General features: G+C 37.2%; 1 protein-coding gene across 3 annotated transcripts in view; it reads right to left on the bottom strand.

The window, feature by feature from the left end:
- The window catches only part of abr (ABR activator of RhoGEF and GTPase), a 490,805-nt gene that overhangs the window by 131,035 nt on the left and 331,852 nt on the right, over nucleotides 1–27,918 (bottom strand). For all 3 annotated transcript variants that reach the window (XM_056236039.1, XM_056236049.1, XM_056236060.1), the window contains 3 exons: nucleotides 27,715–27,789; nucleotides 10,418–10,515; nucleotides 10,193–10,324 (listed from right to left, as the gene is read on the bottom strand). In XM_056236039.1, the coding sequence (XP_056092014.1) occupies nucleotides 10,193–10,324; nucleotides 10,418–10,515; nucleotides 27,715–27,789 (305 nt within the window). The remainder of the gene's footprint in view (nucleotides 1–10,192; nucleotides 10,325–10,417; nucleotides 10,516–27,714; nucleotides 27,790–27,918) is intronic.

Genomic DNA, 27,918 nt, shown 5'->3' with positions numbered 1-27,918 from the left:
AAATTTTAATCATTTTTCACAATATTACTGTTTTACTGTATTTTTGATTAAACAAATGCTTCCCTGGTGCAAAAACATAAAAGAATATTACTACTAACAATGTTATATATTTTGTTCACTTTGTGTACTTAACATTATCCAAAATGTTTCCAACAGTGTTTAAAGTCCCTGTGAACCGGAAGTTGCAACTGATTTTACTTCAATGCTGTGACGTAATTCCAAGTGAAACGGCGGGGTCTTACTTTAGCACACCTACTCTCTATCTCTCGCTCATAGCAGACTAATGGTTGGAGGTGAGTGGTTAAGCGTTTTCATCCCAAGTCGTCAAACTGACGTCATCGGAAAAGGACAACATTCCAAACCCGAAGTAACTTTACAGATTTTGATTAAAGATTACCACGACAAACTACAGTAGTCAACATTTGAAGTGGATCAAAACCTTTCATCAAAGTTATACACAAATTTTTAACAATACCCGTTCTTGTCTTAGGACAACTTTGATGAACTTTTTTGATCAACTTCAAATTTTGACTACAGTAGTTTTTTCTGCGTGTCAACTTGCATGGATTAATTGTTCACCCTAAGACCAGTAATGTGTGTTAAAGTAAATAAGGTCAATTTTAATTTCATGAGGACTTTAATTCCAAATAAATTTTAACCAGTGTGACGGCCCGTTACCCTCGATTTCCAGGTTTATTCTTTTGAGAAACCATGGAAACACCAAAGACACTCTCTTGTTTTTTTGATTTACAGCAAGTAACATTTTTGTACCATGTCTCAGAGACAACACTATTTTGTCAAGTGGCTAACACAGCATAATCAGAAAGAGCTTTATTTGTAGTAACAGTAATACAGTATTTTCTCTACCATACAATACATTTGAAAATTAATTGCATGCCATTTACCAACAAAAGTAATCTAGCTTTCATTAATATGATATTTTAATATCGATCTAGCTTACTGCAATGTGTAACAAGTGTCTCATACCAGCCACTGAGCTAACACACAGAGTAACGTTATAACAAAACATAACATACTTGCGGCTATTTCATTAGAATATTAAATTTCTGAAAATAAAATGATGTGAATTTAAGTAATCAAAAGTAACTGTAAAAAAGTTTTATAAAAACAGCAGCGTAAAATGTCTCAGGCTCTCGGCCCTGCACTGCTTCATACCACAGTAATGCTAATAAAACTTTAATACATTAGCTCATGCATACATGATTTCTGCCCTGTTGTCCATCGGCTGTGGAGGTGAAGACAACAACTCCCATGATTCCACGCTCATTCACAGCTTTATCAAGCTATGTCTTAGTTATTGTTTTGAATAAACGACCTAGCGGCAAAACTTACATACTGTGCCTTTAAATTAAGTTAAATAATAAAAGATATACCATGGTACTCCAAGGTATTTATTTCAAAGAATACCTGTATTTACCATAAAAATAAAAATAAAACCTTGCTAGTAGAATGTTACATGTCAAAAAGATATCATACTTGAAAGCACTTGATGCTGATGATACTTTTTGGTGCAAACACACACCAAATCTAAACTAAAATGGTCCTATATTTCACTACTACACATTTCCATACCATTATCACATTAGAGGGATGTGATAAGGCTTTCCCAGAGCACAGCTGTGTAAAGTAGCCTACTCCACACTCATTACCCCTTTCATACTGCATTGTATGTGCATGTTATATCCCCAGCACAGATTATCATTCCACATATGCATTCATGTCAAGTGTATTAAAAATGTGTACCTCATAGTGTTCGATACTTAAAAAGAAGTCCTGAACTTCAGACATACAATTCTTTAGCATGCCCAAATAATTAAAGGAAATGGATTCGAAAAGTTTCATGGTCACACATTGACAGAAATATTAACCTCTCAAAATAATCTAAAATAGCTTCAGTACCAGCCTGTATGCTGCACAAAGTCTCTTCTCACCACCAGTTTCAACACGCTCTTTAAACTCACTTAAATATGAACAAGGCATCTCACATGTATAGAAAGGAGTGACTTTAGTTTCAGTCTTCCTGTCCAGGAAGGAAGGTATTAACTACTAGAAGGCCAAGCAATCAAATATTTATTTTATTTGCCAAGCAAAAATATATAGTTTACACCAGGAGAGAGTTAAGTGGGCCATAGGTCACATATACTAAAGGGTGAGTGTGAAATGCACCTCTATAACAGCAGCTGTGCCTTCTCACTTTGAAGAGGTTCTTGACTTGTTTTGTATTACTAGAGAACATAAGATGGGTATTTGATGTGTGCGCGCACGCACGCACGCACGCACATGCACATACGTTTTATGGGTAGACAATGATTTTTATACTGTACAAACTGTATGTTCTATCTCCTACCTACCCATCTCAGAGCACTTTCTGCATTTTCAGATTGTCAAAAAACACCAAGGATGATTTGTAAGCCGTTTTTGGCTTAAAAACATGTCCCCATAACATAGGGTAGGCCTACACAATAAATCTACAGTATATGAAACACTGTGTGAATCTCACTGCAAACATTCATTTGTTCCAACTAGAGCTGTCAAAATGAACGCGTTAATTTGACGATTATTTTTTTTTCAGTTTAACGCGTAAAAAATATTTAAAGCAATTAAAGAAGCATCCGTTTTTTTGTCATCCTTTGGGACTGCGCTACAGTATATGATCACGCTATCATTCATCCAAGAGCCAATAAACCATTCAAGCACAATTAGACACAAAAAAAATAACTCAAATCTGTACTCAACTCAATCACGCAGTCAACTGTCAAGAAAACTTCATGGATTCAATTCAGAGGTCAGAAATATCATGGATGGATCTGATTGCGTGGATGTACTACCAATGCTATACTAAGGTTAAGGTTTGGGTGTAGGTTAACGTTAGTATTTGTTTCAACGTTATGTAGGCAATCAGCACTGTAATTGACATGTTCATCTTTAGAATCAACTCTGGGGTGGGGTTTGTGCGTAACAGTTTTTTTTTTGGGTGGTAATAATAATTCATTACTTTTATATTGAGTAACATAGTATTATAACAATATTAATATTAATATTATATAATAATATAATATTATAATATTATGGCTCCTCTATCGCCTCACCCAGAAGCAGGAGAATCATTTTAAAAGTGAATCGCAACATAAGCCCTATGTCCGAATATGGCGACTCACTATATAGTAGGCAAAAAACAGTTTGTGAGCTGAGTAGTAAGTGTAAGACCAATTTTCAGTTGGCAAACATGGTGACGTTTTTTGTGGGCGGAGCTTAGGTGGTGGCAGAACGATCCCTCTGGCCGCTTCCCTAACGCTAGTTTGCAAGTTTTGTTAGCTTGTTTTTTAACAATGACTGGAGAAAATCCGATTTTATCTTAATGTGCAAGGTCACTCAGTGTCCAGGACCGCGATTGTTATTTGCAAAAGTTCATTTTAACGGACGAAACCATTGGCTGACCTGTACTGTACACGCTGTCAATGGATGGACGATCTGACAGGATTAACGTTAACGCTACCTCCGGTTGAGTGGCCTGGCTTCTACACCTATCCGATAGAGAAACCGAGCGTAAAGAGAAACTGAGGGCATATAAATCTTTAGATGCCTATAACTATGTGCTGAATGGTCATGTACAAGACTTGTGTGATACGATCCGCAGTTCTGCCTAGCCAGCGCAAAGAAGACGACAATGTAAAGAGTGACATTACGGTGCAATTTTAATGATGTGAATATTTTCTAGAAATAAAAATTTCAGATACAGCATATTCATTTTTCATCGATTCTTGCACCCAACAACACAACAAGATGACATTTAATAATAATAATAATTTAAGCTCCTTATTATGTAGCCGAATCTGTGCTGGTTTGTATTGGCCGCCTCCAGTTTTCCCTTTGTTTTGCCTCCGGCTAGCGCCGTGACGTAACTGTGACGTCGGTTCGAAATTGGTCTATACTCATACTTCTTTCGGTGAGATTCTGAAGTGTGCATACGATGGACACTTTACGATTCCCATAAGGCCACAGGACAGGGTTTGTGAATGGCAGTGAAGCGATGTAACTGACGCTGGTAAGTCACATGATAATGACAACATGGCTAATGTCGTACATCCAGACACATTTGTACATGTCGTACATTTATGCTTCACACATTCATACTATTTAGATTTTTTTTTTTTGCGGTTGTGAAGTAATTACTTATTCAAATAAGTACCTACTCAGAGTATGCAATTTTGGACGCAGCCCCCATCTGTAATATTTTGTCTCCTCTTTTTCTCTGACAAAAACAAAAGAAGAATCTGCTAGTGATTTTGAACTATATTTTAATCTCACCTTTTTTCGTCAACAATATTGCAAGTTGATATAGTCACAATTATCATTTAATTATGTTGAAGTTGTCTTGTCATCGTCTCGTCTTAGTCAGGAAATTTTTTTTGTCAATGAACATTTTTCATCATAATTTTCGTTAACGAAATTAACACTACTATGTCTGAATTCAACGTTTGGATGAATAATACCAAAAAAATACCTGGATGACTTGGTCTACTACTTACGGCGAGATTATGAAGTGTGCATCCGATGGACACTTTTCTGTCCTATGAGGCCACAGGAGAGGAGTTGTAGTTAAAAGAATAAAATGAATGGCAGTAAAGCTACACAACTGACAGTGACAACCTGGCTGATGTAATCAGGGCTTGACATTAACACCCGCCAACCCGCCAAATGCGGGTGGATTTTGCTCGTGGCGGGTAACACAGTCACTTCAACTAGCCACTTTGGCGGGTTGAATAATTGTAGTCTTTTCAAAAGGCATCTGAAGCGCACTGGCTGCGTGGCGTGCGCGTCTCCGCTGCGTGGTGTGTCCGTTTTTATTTCGGCTCCCATGTTAACAGGTTAGAACTTGCACACTGCCTGCGTGACGCGCGTCTCGAGCCGCGCCGAAAACGCGTGCATGCTAGAAAAAAAACCGACGCCTATTTCTCACGCGACACGCAAGCCTGTTGGAAGCGTTTCCAGGCTAAATAGAATAGGAAAATATGTCATGTTGACACGAACACATATTAATAAATGGCATTTTTATGTTTGAAAGTCCATAGGTTTTGGCAAATGCAGATATAATTTAAAAAAATTCAAATATTGCACCTGTCAATACAGAACGAAATATTCTTATAGCCTATTTTGCCGTCTATGCTGCAACGCCCGAATCCCGAGATAGCCCTCCATGTACGTTACCAGCAGACACGTTTCTGGTGTGCAAAGACACAGAAAACGCAACTTGTAACAAAGAATTTCCCATCGGGGCTCAATAAAGTAATTCTGATTCTGATATTTAAACAGACAGTGTTTCTAATGCTAAAGGTTTTTTGTTTAGTTTTTTATATTTTTTATTAATCTTCTACATCCATGCACCACTTTTATTATGCAATAAGAAGCTATGTCTTCATCTTAATACATGGTTTTATAGGAGCTTTAAAGGAGCTTTACACACAACCTTATCAGAGCTAATGATAATGACCTGTATTGTTATACCTAGTCTTGATTTGCGTGTGTACAGTGGTTTTACATTTAAAAGGGTTGTAAATCTAGTTCAAGTAAATTTTAGCACGCCATAGTCAACTTTAATCAGGTAATTTCACAACAACAAAAATGTGGCTAGTAAAAATGCTGTGTGGCTAGTAACTTTGGAAAACCGCAAAAAAGTTAATGTCAAGCCCTGGATGTAATACATCCAAATTTCATTCATACTACAAACATTTGAGAGGTCCTGAAGGCTCCTAAGGCAAGTCTCAATCCTTGATGGTGAACAGTATCTAGCATTTGCAAATATGATTTTCTAGCAGAGCTATACACTATGCTCCCATAATCCAGCCAGGAACGGACCAACAGTCTATATAGCCGCAAAAGAACTGTGCAATCAGCACCCCATTTTGGTTTTGCTAGTACCATAATAACATTCAATGCTTTTTAAACATCTGTTCCTTAGGGACTGTTCGTTTTTTATTTAACCCTCTCAAGGCAGGCGTTGCTGATTTGCAACAGTTACAAACTAACTACCTTATTACTCCAGATACATATTTTATGAGTGTTTTTTTACTCAGAAGTACCACTGCAGGACTTGGTTGTCCATTAGCAACAAACAGTTTCCCACTTGCTCACCAGGTGGCAGTGTAGTCTCACTTCCAACATGTCTGTTTCCATGGGTTCCCTGAAACTGATTTTCTTGGCATCAATTTTGTGTAAGTATCACTATCAACCTCCATTAATTTGAAACTAAAACTGCATAAGAAGAATCATAAGTGTATATAGACACAGTAAATGCCAATTAGTAGATTTTATCTCTTCTGGATTTTTCCCCTGGTGCAGCTATTTCACCGTAGCAGATTTGCAACGTGTGGCCAGATAGGTACCACTGGATACCACATGCTTTATCTACTAGTTTGCCTATATTTTGAACAACAGTTTATACTAGGGTTATGTTCCTATCACCAGTGTTTACGTATTACTTTAAGGTGTCACTGAGGGTATATCATATGGAAAATTTAATAATTTGGAGTGAATTTACACACAATCAGAGGGAGATTTGATCAAAAGCAATGGCACAATACCATGTTCATTTGACTGTGCAGTGAGGAAAACTGATGTAGCCTAAATTCCATGGCACTTTTATTAGTACAGATCATTGTGTCAAAGCCTTTTTTGGCAAACTACCTTACAGAATACTTTCTATGCAGGATTTGCAGGTTGTTATGGCAGGCAGACGAAAGATTTATTCAGCCAGGGAAGTCATCGAGTACATTTGCCTTCCTGATGGTGCTTTATCTGACACAGAATCCATTCCAGACGATGAAATTGCTGATCCAGATTTTGAGGAATCTCCTGAAGCATACGAGTCTGACTCCAGCTTTGATGATGATATATCAGCTAATCTCAACCACCTTGATGTTGAAATTCATAACATACATGCAGACAGTGACACTGAGGTCCCAGATGACAATGAACCTCAGCCAGGCCCAGTTCCAGTCAACAAAGAGTTTTCTTGGAGGCAGAGGAAACCCCCAGCAGCTGACATAGACTCTTCATTCCGGGGACCTGCATTCTCACCTCCCCCAGACGAAATACCAAGTCCAAAGTGGTATTTTGATCAGTTCATGGACAAATCTGTGTTTGAACATATTTCTCACCAATCTAACTTGTATGCAGTTATGAAGAATGGCTCAGAACTGAAAACAACCCCTTCTGAAATAGAGCAATTCATTGGTTTACACATCTTGATGACCGTAGTACGTATGCCATCGTACCGCATGTACTGGCAGACGGCAACCCGCTACGACCCAATTGCGACAGTCATGGGACGTAAGCGATTTGATAATCTGCGCACATACATCCACATGAACGACAATACCAATGTGAAGCAAAAGGGTGAGCCTGGATACGATCCATTATTCAAGGTGCGTCCAGTTCTTGAGAAAGTCCGTGCCAACTGTTTGAAGGTTGAACCAGAAGAAAACCACTCCATTGATGAGCAGATGATCCCCTTCAAAGGAAAGCTTTGAATGAAACAATATATCAAGAACATGCCGCATAAATGGGGAATCAAGGTCTTTACTCGTGCAGGTGTCACTGGACTAGTCTATGACTTTGAAGTATACACTGGAAAAGGGAACGTGACCAATGAGCGTGGACTTGGTGTTGCCGGTGAAGTTGTGCTTCGTCTCGTATCAGAAGTTCCAAAAGGACTAAACTACAAGTGCTTCTTCGACAACTGGTTCACTTCCCCTGAACTCATTGTGGAACTGAAGAAAATGGGAATTCTAACAGTTGCTACCATCAATCGTAACCGTCTCCGTGGATGTACCCTCAAGAGTGACAAGGAACTCTCAAAGGCCGGGCGTGGTGCGTATGAAGTGAAATACGAAAAGACAAGCGGGATGTCCATCGTGAAGTGGTATGATAACAAGGCAGTGTTGCTGGCATCATCCTTCATTGGCCCTGAACCTGTTGAGAGATGCAGAAGGTGGTCGAAAGAGAAGAAGGAATATGTGGAAGTGGACAGACCCCACATTGTCAAGGTGTACAACCACAACATGGGAGGAGTAGACTTAGCAGACATGTTTGCAGCTCTCTATCGCATTGACATCCGCCCACGTCGTTGGTATCTGCGCATCTTGTACTACTTGATTGACCTATCACTGGTCAATGGTTGGCTCCTCTATCGCCTCACCCAGAAGCAGGAGAAGAAGTATATGCCACAGAAAATTTTATGTTATGTGGAGGCCGACCCTTCTTCATCCGGTGGGTAGTATTACTTTTGTTTTGCGCAGCGTAGTTCATAGAATTACTAAAAAATATTTTGCCACCTAAAAGTTAAAGATTTTTTGTGTCACATCACATGTGTATTTCCCTCATATTAAATATATTTATATTTATATATTTTTTCTAATGTCTGGACTTTATTAAGGGAGTATGAATATATAAACAGACGTTTCAGTATTAAATGCATTTTCTGAGAATTTATATTTCAAGTTTTGACTGCAAATGTCACATCCATAACGCTGGAATTGCCCAATTTTAAAGAATTTATCCTCAACTAGTTTTTTTTGGTGTAGGTCTACGTATTTTATTATGTTAACTTCAAATAATACTAATAGTAATTTAAAAATGTGGTAGCCCTATGTCTAACACATCACACTCCACTGTTATGGTGGCAATTTCAGTAGATTTACTCACTAATTGGAAACACAATAAGAATGGAAACTAAAATATGGTAGTATCGTGCTACAGCGCACATTATATCAGCTGCAGTTCTGGCGCCTCAGTCCCAATACTGTAAAACTCGACGTACATTCACATCGCATGTTAATGCAGCGGTAGAGTTACACTCACAGGACACTGCACTTATCCGCAATCACAAAAGTTCATTATTTGCTTGTGCTTTAAAGCTTTGCCGGGTACACATTTCATTGGCGTTCTGTTCTAATGCACTTTTTCTGAGCGCGTACTGAAGAAAAAGTCAAACAGCGCCAAACTGGATTTTTGTTGGGTCAGACCCATCTGATAGCGATGGGGCGCCGAAACCGAGACAGCTACATGGAAAAAATATGCACCAATACAAAAGTTGGATGACCCTCCCCTCAACAAAGAATAAAAAGACATGACCCTTCCCTATTTTCCTCCGGTGGCCCTTTCCATAAATACTGATCGGTCCCTTAGTCATTTTATTATTGCTAAATTATTCGAACAAAAAGCCACTAATTTCCTAAATTTCCCTCATTCTGTGGAGTTTGTTTGCACCCTCATAGGCATAAAGCATCTCTGCAATGTCTTTATTCCCAAAATAGCATTACTATCAGTGTTTCTGTCTGTAGAAGTAATGCTGTGTGTGCGTGTTTAGCTTGTGGTGGTAACGTGTATATCTGTACATACTAATGTGACATACACACCACATTCTCTGTGAAAACAAAATCATCTCTTTTGCTGTTAATTCACCTCTGGCTATGATCCCAAGAGAATAACACAAACATAAAACAGAAACAAACCTCCTGTGCAATTAAATCCACCTCATTTTTAGTCCCCCCATAAGCTGCCCCAGATTTAAAAGATGCAATACTTTAAGAAGAATAATTTGACTGAGGTTTAAGCATAAAGCTTAGTAAAACAGGACAAATGGCTTGATAATAATGACAGTAAAAAAAAGTAGCATCAGCGACTCACATGGTCGTCAAAGTGTTGCCACAACAATGAAGATCAATGAAGGCTTTATTCCAGTAAAATAAAAAGGGCATGTTAACATTTTTGTCATGGATCTGCTCAAAAATTCGTCTTGAATTATGACGATTTCTAACGTAAGCTGCATACCTCAAAACACATGTGTGAACACACTGATCTCAACACATACACACGGTACTCACTTAAGTTTAATTGGGGCATTTCCCGTGTATGTGAGGAAAAAGAAATGTAAGCCATGGGTTCTCAGGCAGTAAAGCTGCCAATGTCAAAAATAAAGCACCACAACACACCATCTGCAGAGCACACGCTAAAACCAGACAACAATAGAAATTACTCACATCAGGAAACCACCACAATTTAAATCTGTCCTTTTATGGTCTAAACCAGTCTAGTGGAGTCTTACTCAGACCTGAGTGTTTACTGTTACACACATGTTGTGTTTAACAAAGTGTTTGTCTCTTTGTCCTACCTGTACTTGGCCCTTGCCCATGATCTTGTCCACAATCTCATTATCGTCCTTATTGATCTTTGATTTGTCGTAACACTTCTCATAGCACAGGATCCGCAGACACTGAGAGCCCTCCAGCTCTATTTCAAACTCCTGTAGGAGAACAAATAAATGAATTGACAGATACATGATGGTAATAATTGGTCAGGTGAATCTTGTTTATTATCATGACATGACAAAGCTCACCTCGTTCCACGTTGGTTCTGTTGTGTCCCTGAACACGCGTGTTTTGGCCTTACTGACGAAGTAACCGAAAGAGTCTACCTCCAGCGTACAGTACATATCTATAGAGAGAACACAATAATAATAACCTCATGAGAAAAAAAAAACATTCATAAAAAAAGGTCATTCGAAAGCTGTTGTTACATACACACACCTGCAAAAACAAAAGAGTTGAATTCTATATTATTTGAGGTCAGAGGTTAGATACCCATAAACAGCCGTACAGTAAGAGTAACAATCTATATTACTTGGCAGGAGAATGATTTATTTTATTTTTATAAAAAATATTATAAATTATTTTATATTAATTTTATTGTATATAATATTATATAATGTATAGTGTCATATAAGTTTATTTTTATTTATGTTACAGTAAAATTACTAATCCTACTAAAATACATTTTTAAAATAAATTAATACTTTTATACAGCAAGGATGCATTAAACTGATTAAAAGAGACAGTAAAGACATTTAAATGTTCTATTTCACATAAATGCTGTTCTTTTGAACTTTCTAGAAGAATCTTGAAAAATATGTATCACAGTTTCCAAACAAATATTAAGCAGCATAACTGTTCAACATGGAAAATAATAAGATAACAATGTTTCTTGAGCAGCAAATCAACATATTAGAATGATGTGATTGAGTAATGGCTGTTGAAAATCACCATTGACACCACATGAATAAATTACATTTTAGAATCCAATAAAATATATATATTTTTTAATTTGTAATAATATTTCACAGCATTACTAGTATTTTTTATACTACTATTAGTATTTTTGATCAAATAAAATGCAGGCATGGTGAGTAAAAGAGACGTAAAAGATTTTTCTTTTTAAAAATCGTATTGACTCCAACCTTTTGAACGGTAGTGTAACTTCTATTACAGTATATTGCTATTAATAAACACAATAAGTCCATGCACTATAGATTTTGAGACAGTTTAGGGGGTTTTAGGCATTCAAATATGAAAAACACCCCATACGTGCAATCATTGTAATGTACAGCCTCTCAGGGTTTATTGCTTTCATAAATATGTTTATATTAATTTAGCACTTTAGCATTTCACAATTTTAAAAAATTGCAGACTCCGTATTATTAATTACTTTGTGTTTATTAATCAAGGCATAGGATAAGTGTAGCTTTAAATTTTCAAAAAGGGAACTGCAGGTATACAAACCATAAAGCGCTGCTTTGCGTCGCAAAGCAAAGCGTCGGTTTGGTGCTTACCGTTTGGAATATCAATCATGCTGATTACGATCTTTATTCCACTCCACTCATGTTATTATGAAAATATTCGCGCAGTGGAATGCTCAAATAAGATGACGTAAAATTACCGTCTTGACTTCTTTGATTGCTTTCATCACTTTTGCTCTTAATCTTGTGCACAGATTCGTTTGCTAAACTGAACAGCCAATCAAAGTTCTCTTTGATTTTTAAATTAAACTTTGAAAATTAAACATTTACCTGAACTTTAGTTGCTAGTTTATTAAAAATTCACATTTTAATTTTACTAGTCAGATGGGCAATTTAACATTTACTTGAACTTTAGCTTAAAGTTAACTAAACCTTAACATTTTAACTTTGCTGTGAGATGGACAATTAAGAATGGAATCAATGAGTATGTGAAACGTGAGGGTTTTCTAGTAATGTGCTGATCAATGTATAGTAAAACATTTAAGTCATTACTTTTACAAATAATTATAATAGAATAAAAAAATATATTAAGAATATTTTTCTAGCAATCTATTAGTCTGGATTTAGCCTATACATTGCGAGTATCTATTTTGACATATTTTTGTCCCGTGCAAGTATCACTGTTAATTGCAATTTCGAGAGTGAATCCTACATTTATGTGTAAATGTCATTTCCAAAACTTTGCAGTGTGTAATTGGCCATCTGTCCTCTTAGCAGTATGAAAAACAATACTTTTTAATTCTACGTTAATTCTACTTAGCCCCGAAAGCTGGAAAGAGCACAAACTCAAAACCGCAATGGAGTATTTGCCAAATCCGTTTCGCCAATAATATTATATTATTACAGAATCATTTGAGGGTGCTCTTGCTTTCGTTTTAGAGTGCTTATATTTAAATTTGACCTTGTGATGTTTTTTTTACCCATGTTTTAATTTTTTTAACAAAATATTATTTATGAACAAACATTAATTGGCAGACCCCCTGCAGTACCACTGCAGAACCCCAGTTGAAGACCCTTGTATTATAGTTAAAGGCTGTATCAGCGATTTCAGGCCCAAAAAAGGCCCAAACATAAATGATCACATTCATCTAATCTTTCTTAACGATCCGCTAGCTGCCCGCCCCATAAGCAGGCCGTCAAAAAAACGCGTCTCTGTAGGCAGCCTAGGCTCTGAGATCTGCAGACAAAAACAATTGGTTTCACCAACCACTCATTAGATGAATGTGATCATTTATGTTTGGGCCTTTTTTTTTTTTTGGCCTGAAATCGCTGATACAACCTTTAACATTTATATTAAACACAATTAGCTGAACTTTAGAGGGCTTTTAGACCCACTTAGGTAGATATTAAGTACGTTTATGTAATTTCATAATTATTTCTATTATCTTTAAAATCTGATTAAAGTGTACTGCTGAATGTACTGATATGGATTTATGATAAACTAAAATATACTTTTATATCATGTTTTTAATAATAATCATAATTGCATATTTGTTATGAAGTTTAGTACATTTAAAACATTTTCACTGTAAATGTAATATTGAATAACACACTACAGTTAAATTTGTTAACAAGTACTTTACATGTGCTTTAGTATGTTAGTCAACACATCAAAATTATTGTACTACTTTAAAGCACAACCTTGAAAAATTTTGAGAATTACTTTCTTCCACAGAACATAAAAAGCTATTCTGAAAATGTGTCAGTGTTGTTTTTGTTCATGCATTTAGAAGTTAATGGGTTAAACGCTAAAGCTTACCAGAAAAAACATTTCCTTCCTTCCTTCCTTCCTTCCTTCCTTCCTTCCTTCCTTCCTTCCTTCCTTCCTTCCTTCCTTCCTTCCTTCCTTCCTTCCTTCCTTCCTTCCTTCCTTCCTTCCTTCCTTCCTTCCTTCCTTCCTTACTTACTTACTTACTTACTTACTTACTTACTTACTTACTTACTTACTTACTTACTTACTTACTTACTTACTTACTTACTTACTTACTTATTGCTGTTTTCCTCAGCTTTGATTTTATATTATGTGTACATGAAAAGTAAAAAATCCATTCTTAAATTATGAATTCCTAAATGAAAAGACCTTTACCAGAACCATCCTTTACTCCACGAATGGCCCATTTCCTGGAGCCCTACTGCCCTCGCTCTCAATACTAAAAACATGAAATAAGGGCAGCTATATCTCTCCTCATGGTCAGATGAGGCTTTAGTTTTTAGTAGCACTAGGCACAGAAACCTCGTTTTTTTAGAGAACAGGAAATGTATTTATAAAACCATATAAATATCCAAGAAACATGAATCAGGATATAAAAAATGGAAACAATTGGTAAGGGAAGGTGCTCAGGTTTGCAGACGGTGACCACTGAGTGACCACATCAAATCTCGATGAGAGTGGTGCTTCCGTGCAGTGATTTTAAAAGGGTTCAGGCATAAAAGTGGGCTCTTAAAGACTGATAAAGTGCACCATCATTCCTTCAGCCATGCTTTGACTCGCCATGTGTGGTTTGTGTATAGCAAAAAGCTCAATGAGAAGCTTCTTCAAGAGGTTGTCATTGAAAGGTTCCATTAGATAAAAAAGTGATGAATAAATAATCTCAGCGTAATAAAACTAAGAGTTTTGGCACTTTGGTGCATATGTAGAAAGACAATAACCACTGATGGTTCTGTATTATACAAAGAGACTAAACTAAACAAAAACTGTTTACTAAATACTAAAACTGTTTAGGGTATTAAATTTGACCCAAATGTTCATGGTTGCCCCACACAATGGTAAATAGGAAGTGCCATAATCTGGGGGAGTAACCGCATCATCTGGCTGATGTTCCCAGATGAAATGAGCAGGTGATGAGAGCCATATGGCAGCTGGTCCATTCACACAGTGTATACTTGCAGATGAGTTTCTTTTCTACAGATTATGAACCTTTATAGAGGGATATGTAGGGATAGAGTTATGCTGTTTATATTTAGGATATTGTATCCGTTATTTTTCTTCTTATTATTAAAAATGAGTTCATCCGATTCTGCTCCTCATGCTGATCCCATTCAACATCTTACATTAAGATCAGGGCCGGTTCTAGAGATTTGGAGGCCCTAGGCAATATTCTTGTTGGAGGCCCCCCACCCCCAATAAAAAACTCTTGAAACAAATATGATTCCTAACCTTTTAATTTATACAACATTTAATTTTAAATGTTTTTACTTACACAGTACATAAGTTTGGACACATTACTATTTTTAATGTTTTTGAAAGAAGTCTCTTATGCTCATCAAGCCTGGATGTATTTGATAAAAAATACAGAAAAAATAATATATAGTGAAATATTATTAAAATAATGGTTTTCCTATTTTACTATACTTTAAAATATATTTTCTGGGATGCAAAGCTGAATTTAGTGTCATGTGATCCTTCAGAAAACTTTATAATATTCTGATTTATTATCAAATGTTAGAAATGGTGCTTAATATTTATTTTATAACCTGTGATACCTTTTTTCAGGATTTTCTTTTTGATTATTAAAAAGTTGTTTTAACAAAGTCTTCACTATCACTTTTTATATATTTAACACATCCTTGCTGAATATTCCTGGTTTTTTTTTTTTATTTTTGATCAAATAAATGCAGGCTTGTAGAGCATAATAAAAAACTTCTTTCAAAAACATTAAAAATAGTAATTGGTCCAGACTTTTTACCAGTAGGCTAATGTACATATTAATCAAACTTCATCTAAGGTAATCTCTTTTTTGTTTAATGAAGATGTTATTGTTATTGTTATTTTGCTGTTTTATTCAATTTATTCACAGTTCCAGAATACCACTTCAGTGATATATGCTTTTATCATTTTTTCATAGCTGGTATGGGCAGGATTTTCCCCTCCCATTTAATCAATATTGACTGCAGATATTGTCCTATTATTAATATAAGTAATATGATATTATGCATTGCATTGCTAGCTTAAATATGCTATACACAAATCAAGTGGAAGAGAAAGACACGACCGCTACTGGTTAGAAAATTTTTTCTAAACTGATATTATTGGCGCGAGTAGGCTGATGTCAGACAGGGTATAATCTAATCATCAGCAGAATTTAGAAGATAGACCCATGGCCATGAGATCCTTTATTTGAAACATTTAAAAATGTTGTAGTGTGTTGGGTTTTTAACTTTGAATACAAACGTCTTGTCTTTTACTTTTGTAGCGTTTTTAGTCAGCTCCCGACGCGATGTTATTCATTGTACGTGCAAATTCAAAGCGTCGCGTCTGGGCACGTTAATGACGCTCGCGCTCTTTTAAACTCGTAATAAAGCGGTGAATGATTTTTCTAGAAATGACGCTGATCTACAGTAGGCCTACAAGTTTATATTTAGAATACATTGCAATCACTCCAAAATAGATGACGACAACGCACACACCTGCATTACGAGCTGTGCTTCTTTGCGTGCTTTTGCTTCGCAGCACCTGATGGGCTGGCGTTAATGTGACGTATAACAGTCTATGGTTAAGATAAACATCGTCACTATTTTTAGTTAATTAATAAATATTGAAATAAATTGTAGATATGACATTTGTCATTTTTTTATTTTTTTTATTTGTGTCCCTCTGTCTGGGACCCATCCCGCCAATCGGGCCCTAGGCACGTGCCTAGTTTGCCTTTGCGTTAATCCGGCTCTGATTAAGACTCCGGCCATTACAGTAGCGGCCATTTTTTTTTTAAGTACAGGTTTTTTGCTACTCCTCCTTCAAATCGTCTCCAATTCATACGGAAATTGTGTCAGGTGACCTTTGGACTGAGCCGCAAAGCCATGACAAAACAGATTTTTTTTATTCATCTTTGTTCAAAAGTGATGATATCGCGAACTTAACAAGGTCGACACAAAATTGGTTCAGACTCGTGCATCGTGCAAAATGGTGCATCTCGGTCAAACTTTGATCAATTGAAAAGAAAATAGCTGGAATTCATCGGAACCCTGATCTGAGGGTCCATGCCAAATTTGGGAATAGTGCCACCTACCGGTCATGAGAAAATGGCTCATCTGAAAAAATGGCTATTTTTGCTAATAACTTTTGAACAATTTATCAGAATCTTGGTGTCTATGGATCCTCTGTGTCATGCCGAATCTGTGGACACTGATTCTGCCAGGATTGGACGAACCACGTGTCCAACATTCAGAAATTTTACATAAATTGCAATATCTTTTAAAAAATTTGCCATATCTTCACAAAATTTGATAGGGATCATTGACCGCATGTCCTGAAGGTACCTGAGACATTTGAAGACAACGCCACCAAGTGTTCCAGAGATGTACATTTTTATTTTGCAAAAACGGTAATAACTTTGGAAAACCTTGTTAAAAATTTGATTTATCATATTTGATATATCATTTATTATTTTTCAACAATGTGACTGTCCAACACATTGAAGCAAATGAAAAAAAAAATCTCACTACTCCTACCACAAATTTTGCAAAATTTTGTCCAAAATCAGCTCAGATGATCTTTGGACTGAGCCGCACAGAAATGACTGAACAGATTTTTGATACTCGCTACCGTTCCTGAGAAATATCTCTGCAAATTTGACCCTGTCTGTGTTTGTGTCCTTATGCTAGTTAGCTTAGCAAGCTAACCAGTTGCCATTCTTTCTAATGTGGCTCTTCAGCTATCAGGTTAACTATAAGCTACATTAGCATTAAGTTAGCTTAGCATGTGCTCATTCTCACACTAAAAGCTCTCCTTGGTAGCCTGCTAAATCAGTGTCAATCTTCTGTTCCAGACATAGTGTCTTTCTAAGAATGATCTCATCCATACTTATTAAATGTAACATGCGGTGCATTTATATACAAATTCTTCTTTTTGAGTTGACTTTGACTTGAACTATGGACCTTCTGCATCTGGGTAGAAAGGGCAAGGCAAGGTAGAGTTCTCAACGGGCCTAAAATATTACACGCCATAAAGTGTGTATCATATGCACGCGAAAACTGCATATCATATAGACGCAAAAACTATTTTTGGCGTATAAATGGCACGAGAAATAACATTCGTTGTATAGATACGCACTCTCATACACGTATTATCATGACCAGCAGACGGGAATTCAAATCAACCTTTAATGTTCACGCCTTTTAACAATACAAACAATTGAAAAAATAAACTTTAAATATATGAATAGGCTATATAAATATGCCTTAAATAAAAATCTTCACACAATAATAAATAAAAAGAACTCAAACATGTACCCATCCAGCGGGCGGGCTACTTTTCACACTACACAATTTTTGAAAAGTTTTGAAAAAAAAAAAAGGCCTAGCCTACAAACATAATCGTATGCTTATAAGGCATCGTGGAGGAACAGTAGTGCGTCCACAGTGGATGGACTGAGGTGTGCTCTCCGCTCTTCAATGGTACGGCCAGCCACCCGCGATGCACGTTGCACGCAGCAGCCAGACTTTCTTTACGGTAAACAGCAGCGATGATTAATAAAGGTTTTTTTTTTTTTTTCACTGAGCGGAAAAGATTTAGCCCGAGGTCCGTCCCGAGTCATTTGCTTATATTTTTGACCCAAACCCGCGGGTCCCGTCGGGTTTGTCGGGCCGACCCGACCCATTGAGAACTCTAAGGCAAGGCATGCAGGCAGGTAGGCAGGCAAGGCAAGGCGGGAAGGCAGAGAAGGCGAGAAAGTTGCGTTGCTGGCTTGGCCCCGTATAACTGCTTGCAGTTCTTGTTACATTAATGTTAATTATTTCTACTATATTAAAAAAAAAAAAATTTTATCGTACTCTACTGTTCAAAAGTTTACTGTGGATTCTAACAGTCTGTCTCCTATTTGTAAAGAAGACCAAAACCCAGTTGAATAATGCTGGACTCAGCCAGAGTGCCTCCAACTTGTGCATCAGTGTTTGTGGTATGATTGTGTTAAAAGCAGAGCTAAAATCAAGAAAAAGCAGCCTCACATAAGAGTCCCAATTTTCCAGTTGGGTGAGGGCCATATGTACAACATACGAGAAGGCATCCGCAGTACATCTGTTCCCCCTATATGCATACTGGTGGGGGTCAATGCTGAAGTCGATTCCTTTTTTTATTTGTTCCATGTTCTCAAAGCACTTCATGACTATCGGAGTTAGTGCTACTGGGCGGTAGTCATTTAGGTACGAAACTCTTGAAATCTTTGGAACAGGGATAATGGTCGCAGATTTATTAAAGCATGATGGTACCTTGGCTTGAAAGAGTGAGATGTTGAATATGTCAGTTAGTACCTCAGATAGCTGTAATGCACAGTCTTTCAGAACCCGGCCGTGAATGCTGTCTGGGCCAGCTTCCTTGCAGGGCTTGACTTTCAGGAGGGACCTCCTGACATCCACTAAGGTTACACTAGGAAGCAGCACATCCAATGAGAATGCAAGTCTGGTGCTAGGGGAAGCATTAAGGGCTTCAAAACGAGCAATAAAGTTATTGAGAGCATCAGGAAGAGATGGATCCCTAGGGAATTCAGTGTCTCTGCTGTCATAATCCGTGATGGCCTTGATGCTCCGGGGGGTCGATGGTAGAAAAATGACCCTATATCTTTGCAGCATATGCAGTCTTGGCTCTTACTTGCAGTCAATTTCCTTCTTGCTGCTCTGAGCGCTGCTGTATCACCAGACCTGAATGCAGAATCCTAGGCTCTCAAAAGAGTTCTAACCTCAGCATTCATCAAGGTTTCTGATTCGGATGGATAGTAATTATTCTCGTAGCGGTAACATCATTCACGCTCTTACAAATATAGCTCATACACTTGCTTCCACACTTTTTCTATGAGAAATAAAAGTTAAACAGGGAGCTTGAGAAGCCGCTGTACTCCTGCGTGCCGCCATCTTGTGATGGTAAAGCTGAATTTTCAGCATCCATTACTCCAGTTTCCTAACAGTATATGCAAATGATAAGATGGAGATACCATGAAAACAAAAGAAATAGAGGTTGGAAACTTGCAGAAAGGCAAAGATAATTAATTTACTCTAAGTGTTACTTAAAATTGTGGTTGGTATTCTGGGGTCAGTATTTACCCCCTAAAACTCTTTGTATCAGGAGGCCAATGTCAATGACCCAGTTCGCATTAATCGCCCAAAGCGAGGATTTGGCTGTGTTTCCTGTCAGAGTGGATGAAGGCCTTTAATAAGACTACAAAAGGAGGATTCAATCAGCGGCTGAGACTGAGAAAGTACATCCTGGTATAAAAAGATAATCAAACACCTGCATATCCTTCTGAAAAACACATTTGCTCTCACTGTCATATTCATGACGACTACAACACCACAAACTCCATGACAAAAAAAATGAAGCAAGCATCCAAAAACTTCAAAACAGTCTAACACAATGGCTCTTTTGAATCAGTCTTGAGGAAGTACATTGCGTGATTCATTGGGGCTTTAAAACAGACATCTGATTGTTATCTGAGCCGAGCTGATCTACAGAATCTGCTGGCCATATGTGTCCATTATGCAAATTCACATTAGCATACTTTACATAGACACGATTTCATTCGAGCCCTGACCTCATAAAGCAAAGAGACATAATGTTTAAATATATATGCAAATATTCATGAGTGAAACCCCCACAGGACAAATGATCCAATTATGGCCTGGCAGCCATGATGACCACAGTGCTGACTTGTGTTATGAGTTATGTTTTTTTTTTTTACACTCAATACATTTAGTAATTTGTCCTGTGTGACGGAGCCGACTGGATATGAGATTGGAGAGTTTTCAGATACAGATTCATCTATACTACAGTTACATCTATCATCTTTTGCAGAGGACTTTGTCTGCTTGATTTACAATCAACATGAAACTGTGTTCACAACTCATTTTACTTACATAATGAAGTGTATTTGCTAGTAAAACAGGAAATACATTGAAAAAAATGTTTTGAATAAAATTCTTAAGATTAAAACAAATTAAAAATATTGCGTAAGACAATAGACAATGCTAAACACTTTAAACAGTAAAGTAAGTTAAGATATTAATTATATTAAGTTAATTATTTATTAGTGAATAAAAGTGACATGATATAATTACATGCATGTTAAATTCAGGAGGTGTGGATCAAAACGGAAGGTCGAGATCTGGCCCACTTTTTCACCGGCCTAGGTTCCAGAAGTATTTTCCCATTCCTTTTTCCCCAAAGATATTTTTAAAAAGTCTTCATCTTAAAGAGTCTTAAAGTCATATATGGAAAGAACCAAACCAGCCAGCTACAAGTTGAATCACAACATTAGAAACTTAGATTTGAAGCAAAAAGGTCTTCGAAAATCTGACAAAAAGACAAAGGTACAAGACCATGTACTTAACAGCTGTAATGAGGGAAAATAACTACAATCCATGAAGCATTGCGAACGACAACCGAATTAAAAACAATGGAGAAACTATTGATGTGACCTCTCTGGTGGGGAAGGAGCCAAAGTTAGTGTGGAAGGTTACCAGCTAGATATAGTGTGCCTCACTTGTATGCACAGCTCAGGCACTCAATGAGTGTTGTTTGTGTACATGCAAAATACACAAATTTACCTATTAACCCTCTGGGGTCTGAGGTGTTTTCTGGGTCCTGGAGGTGTTCTGACATGCTCTGACATTTGTGTTTATTTCTGTTACTTGTGACATTTTCATGGCTAAAGTCTTATTACACGGTATTCAGCACAAACTCTGCTACAACAATATGTCAGCAGCATGTAGGTAAAAGTTTGTAGTTTTGAGATAATGACGTTTATGCGTGGTTTGTGAAAAAACTAAAATTAATTGTCACTGAAATAAGGTCATGAAACCCATACTGATTATTTCTTCACAAGACTTTTGAAAATTGTATCACGTAGCCTAGAATATTTGCTCCAAAACTATGTGAAAATCATCCTGACTACTCATGCAGATAAGACAATAAAGTCTTTTAAAATTTGTATGACGTGTTTTGTGTAAGAAAGCTTTATGCGAAGGAGGCGTAATCTCATTAATATTACTGCTTTTCACACCTGAGAAAGACAAAGACCCTCCCCTAATGGCCCTATTAGGTGCTATCAGGCCCTATCATTACGAGGAGCCTTGCACAAAGAATGAGGAGATTTAAAAAAGAATGGCTTTTAGATTGTTTGAATTTATTTACAACACAACATAATCCAAAGATACACAACAAAGGACAAAAAAGCACATTAGTAAACACACTGATCTAAAGACAGAGACTTGAACAGTCACACCTTTGTGGCATTCCTGAAACATAGTACATACCTGTAATTTCCAAGGTGTTTGATTTTTCACTTTACCATGTTCATGTACAGAGTCTCCTGTGAATGTTGAAGTCAGCAGGATTAATCAGTGGCATCTAGTCCCTGTAAAAAAAATAAAATAAAAAAATAAACACCTGTGAACATGCTGATATCAAGAGAAACTATATGGCTGCACGACTTTGGGCATACATTGTAGATTTGTCTGGTTAAAATTGCGATTTATATATATATATATATATATATACACACACACACACACACACACACACACAGTGCTTAGAATAAGTGAACACACCCATGCTAAAGTTGACTAAAAAAATCATCTTAATGCCTTAATTAAAAAAATGAGGAAAACTCCAACCTTTAGGGACACCAATTTTCTTTGTGAATGAATAATGTATCGCAAATAATTAAATGTTCTTCCTTAAAATACAGGGTGCATACGTCTGGACACCCCTATGTTAAATACCCATAGAGGCAGGCAGATTTTTATTTTTAAAGGCCAGTTATTTCATGGATCCAGGATACTATGCATCCTGATAAAGTTATCTTGGCCTTTAGAATTAAAATAGCCCCACATCATCACATACCCTTCACCATATAGACATGGTTTTATTTCAGTTAGCCTAATAGCTGGTTTGATTTGCATTGAGAGATGATCTTATGGAAACTACCCCATGCTAATCTCTAGGTATGGTGAAGGGTATGTGATGATGTGCGGCTATTTTAATTCCAAATAATAATAATAACAATAGCCTATAGCATGCGGCCTATAAATCGTTAAAAAGGAACACTTCCGTACACTAGAGAAAAATATATGTTTATCATGTTACTTCAAATGTTTCCATTCGTTATTTAACAGTAAACATGGTTCTAAACATTATCACATTCACCATATTAGAGTAAACACTGATACTAGCCTAACATCATGCTGTGTTTTATTATCAAACATAAAAACATCCTCGTGTCGTACATGTATATTTATTTCCTGCCTGTCTAGGCTACAGTTCATATTTCAACATGTTTCCGTCGATTTCATAAATTTTAGTCTAGCAACAGTTCAACTGGAATGGTAAGTTTATGCAACAATAACACTAACTAATATATTCCATAATACATTTCTTACCTTAAATCTTTCTTGTCTTCAAATCGCGTTCTTCTTCTTCTGAGGTAAATCCAATGTAAGCTCACTGCGTGTCTTCCAAACTCGACGAAAAGCAGAGGACTGATGAAGTTTGGTGCTTTGTTTTTTAGGTAATGAGCGTGTTTGCGTTACTTCGTGGAGATTTGCATATCAATCTCTTTTGCGCGCGTGGGCGTGGTCAAATTAAAAATAATGAGCAAGCGTTTGAGAAACTGGACATCTTGTTGGTTTTATACAAATTACTTAAACAGAGAAAATTTGTTTTCGTTTTGAATCAGATCATTTAAAAGTACACACTTAAATGATTATAAAGATATGTATCTCATGACTGGGTGAATAGTATTAGCTGAGTTTTGTTTCAGTTTAGAGACGTGCTCCAAAAAAAAAGTTCACGGTGAGGGAGAGCCAGAAAGCATACCCTGTTTATTTTTCTTTATTTTACAAAAGCACAATGTTTTATTTCGATTGTAAGTGGACACATAAAAAAGAAGACATTTAACAGTTTATTTTTTCATATGTCTTAAGTCTGTATGACAAAAAATGACGGAGTATTTTAAGTCTATTTTGCTGCTATGTGAAAAAATCGAGCAAAACGCGCCGGCACGTTTGCCGAACCCCAGAGGGTTAAAGCTGCAGTCCGGCGTTTTTCCTCTTTGTCGCCATCACTGTTCGAAATCTGCAATTGCAGTCATTCGCGGAATTATCAACTTTACGTGAGTTTTACTTCAACACCCTCGACACGGCACAGCGCGGATGAACACAAACAATGTTTGAGGACAGTGAGCACCTGTCAGTCACCGCGCCGATGTGGATACTGGCATTCAGAATCACAGATTATTCTTTTTGGAAGTATGACCAAAATAAGAATTTTCACCGGAAAATGTCATCTGAACAAGTAAGAAACATCCACTTTTGTTCTGGTTCTGACATTGCATTAAATCGCGCTGATTAAATTAACAATCAACAACATTCAATCGCTTATAACTTATCATATCACGCAAAACCGTGCAAATTATACTTTGTTCTCAAATTGTTAATGTTAACAACGTAAGCAAGCATTGCGTGACTACATGTAATGTCCTTCCGATATGTATCCTTGTTTTCGCATGGGTCCGGTTGCAGTCTCTTTTTTTCTGTAGCCACTTCGAAGTCCGAACAAAGTCTTTTGCATTTTACAGCGGGTGAATCTGTTGTCACTGGTGATTGTCGTTTGAACCTTTCTGGATCCGCCATCAAATTGATAAGTTTAATTATATCAAGTGCTGTGAGAAAAGGCTATAAATCTCCACCTCCAACATCCTCACACGCAATATAGCCTACTAGAGACTCCTCCTTTATGTGTACAGATGTGACGTAATGACGCAAAGACATGCTCGAATCTCCCGCGGAAATCCACCAGTACCACTGGAATTAAAAACATTATTACAAGCTTACCGCTTTGAATCGAGCTAAGGCAAGCAGATAGTTTTGAACACTGGCTGGTTATGTATTTTCTCAAATATGTATTTTGGATAATTTTTAACCCAAAAAAAGCTACGGACTGCAGCTTTAAGGTATACATCAATGCATTAACAATGATGTTTGTTCTTTATGTTTTCAGCACAATGTCTTGGTTATTCTGGAATTGGTTTTGACAGTGAATTATGCATAGGAAAAACCTTAAAGACATTGTTCTAAACGTGAACTTTAAGCTATGCAAATTAACCTCATGCCAAAGAGGGGCCAATACGGTGGCCACCTCTGACAGCATCAGCCAATCAAACGCTGAATCTGAAAGCCGCCAATTTGCAAATACCTCCTTCTTAGGAGAGTTTAAAAAGGTTCTGTCTAAGACAAAGAGTGGTTCTGGTTCAAGGTTCCAGTTCCAAGATGTGCTAAGGTCTAAGTGCAACTCTATGGAGTTGTGAAGTTGCTCTCTCAAGACTCTGACGCTCTAAAGAGAGAAACAAAGAAGTTCTGCAAGAAGTGAGTTTGGGAAGTTTGAAAACAGCAACAGAGACAACGACCACAAGCTTAGCGCCCCCATTTTCAAGATCTACTGCACCAACTTCAGAATCTTCTCTTCAGAGATCCTCCAGATCTGCATGTTCCAGATTGCCCGGATCTTCTGTACGGACTTCAGAATCTTCTCTTCAAGGCTCCTTCATCTGCGTGTTCCAGAATAAGGACCTTCTCTGTGCTCCAGAAGTTCAAAGTTCACAAGTACTTCACGTTAAAGGGCTGTGAAACGGATTCCAACTCCTTTCATTCCACTGCAACATGGCCCAACTCAGCAAGTGGAAGACGTCGCCGCTCGGACTCAGCACGTCACCAGGCAGAACGAAAATATCACTTTACCAAACCTCTTCCCAGAGACCTTGGCATTAGTGTATATTGTCAGTAGGGTTGGGTATCGAGAACCGGTTGCATTTTAGAACCGGTAACAAATTTCCAATAACCGGGGATTCGATAAGATGTTACGATTCCTGACTTTGGGGCCGCTCACATATCACGTTTTTTTTGCGCGTGCAAATTTGTTATTTCAAATGTAGGCGCGCGGCAAGCACGCTCATAACACGCTCGTTTTTCCAGGCACGCCTCGGCGAGATGAAAACATCTCAACTTTTCAGAATGCTGCAGGTCATGTGACAAAAACCAACCGACCTTTCCTTAACAACATCGAAAGCTCGGCTGATCATAGCTGTACAGGGCGGTTTTTATTTCTCATCTCCATAAATATATCTAGTAGTAAAGCTAATGCAAGGGCTAGAAATCAATTAATCCTTATAGCTGATACTTCCTCGTCATCATGGAGAGCGCAGTTCATGGTTGTATAGCAACGACAGATGCCATGGGAGCGCAGGCGCTTGTGGAAAGGAGGAGGAAGCGGCGCGGCCGCGCTTTCCACGCGTTTTTAGACGCGATATGTGAACGGCCCCTAATTCAGGATAAACTGAGAATCTATTTGGTTTAAAATCGTTTTTGTTTTGTTTAAAATGGAGATCTCGTTTACAACATCAGACAACTACACAGAATAACATGTTCCAGTCTATTTAAAAAATATATATAATACTCATTTGAATCATTAATTTAAACACGTTTAAAACTAATTAATTCAGTGTCTCATTCATAAATACCTGTTTAATTAATGGATGATTCAGCATTTTTTAATGAATCTCTAGTCTTCTTGAATAAATGATTCAATGAAAAAAATTTAACAGTTGATTTTTGTCACCTACTGGAGTAATAGTGTAATCAACACAATCTTTATTTGAAGAGACTCCTTTCACTTTAGCCATTTTATTGGTTTATGCTTAAAATTGGCAAGAATAAAAGGTAGAAATATTTATTCTTCAAGTATTTGCCCTTTTTTTTTCTCTCCAAAAAATATTGGAATTGGAAACAAGAATCGATAAGAACCGGATTTGATAAGCAGAATCGGAATCAGAATCGAAATCGCTAAAATTGAAATGATCCCCAACCCTAATTGTCAGTATATATGATTATCTAATTTGCATTAGATTTTGCATAGCTGATGTCAGATAACAATGATCTCTTGATTTATTTGTTGAATTCAGAATAAGGCTTACCTTATTACTTCCAGAGGAACTACAGTTTATCTTTCCATAAGATAACTTGTAACTGCCATAGTAACATCCGACTCAGTCACTTGCATTTATCAATCTTTGTTTTGCACTTGATCCATTCAGTAGTTGTTAGTTACTCGTGTCTATCATTTTGTTAATAAAACCCTTTTATTACACTTGTGTCTTCCTTGTGTTGATAATACAATTAGAGGCTCTACAAGTTAACGATATCTCACAAATCCTTCAGATAAATTGGTCAGATGACGAACTTCCCCCAATTTATATCATTCTAATTCAGTCAACACTATTCCATGATTGTTCTTTTTGATTTGTTTTGTTCTGAAGCTAAGCAGGGTTGAGCCTGGTCAGTACCTGGGTTGGAGACTCCCTGGGAAAAGTAGGCTGCTAATGGAAGACGTGTTAGTGAGGCCAGTAGGGGGGTGTTCACCCTGTGGTCTGTGTAGGTCCTAATGGCCCAGTACAATGACGGAGACACTATACTGTCAAAAAGCACCGTCCTTAGGATGAGATGTTAAACTGAGGTCCTGACTCTCTGTGGTCATTAAAAATCCCAGGATGTCTTTTGAAAAAGAGTAGGGGTGTAACCCTGGCATCCTGGCCAAATTTGCCCATTGGCCTCTGTCCATCATGGCCTTCTAATCATCCCCGTATATACTGATTGGCTCTATCACTCTATCTCCTCTCCACCAGAAAGCTGGTGTGTGGTGGGCGTTCTGGCGCAATATGGCTGCCGTCGCATCATCCAGGTGAATGCTGCACATTGGTGGTGGTTGAGGAGATTCCCCCCTTCTATGTAAAGTTTGGGAAATGCTGATTTATAAAGCTGGTAACTACAGTATACTTTTATTTTATTAACTATTCAAATTAACTATTATTAAAATTAACTACAGTATTTTCCTTTAAAACACAGAAGGTAGGTTTTTTATAAGGTTTTTTTTTTTTTTTTTTAAGAAACTGAAATGGACATTATTGATTTATTATGCAGGATAAATGTTTGTTCTAGTCTTACATTCTACAAAACAACACAATAGAAAAAAGCAAAACACACAGTCTGCTAAAGGCATGTAAAACGGACAAGACACTTTAACTTACTGGCAGATTCTTTCAAGCCCATGGCTTTATGGACGATCACATGCAGGAAGCCATACAGACCAGGAGATTCTTCATCTGGAAGAAACAAGAAACACTCAGTAAGTGTATGTGTGTCTGAGAGGGAAATTAGTGAATTTATGAAGTGTGCAACTCCTTGCTTTAGTCATCTTTGAACAACAGTTCTCGAAGGGAAAGACGACACCT

Source organism: Rhinichthys klamathensis, unplaced genomic scaffold (genome assembly GCF_029890125.1).
Source record: "Rhinichthys klamathensis goyatoka isolate OS25496 unplaced genomic scaffold, OSU_Roscu_1.1 h1tg000019l_1, whole genome shotgun sequence".
In the NCBI taxonomy this organism is placed as follows: domain Eukaryota; kingdom Metazoa; phylum Chordata; class Actinopteri; order Cypriniformes; family Leuciscidae; genus Rhinichthys; species Rhinichthys klamathensis.
Note: the sequence above shows the minus strand (reverse complement) of the source record. Positions and strands in the feature narration are given on the sequence as shown.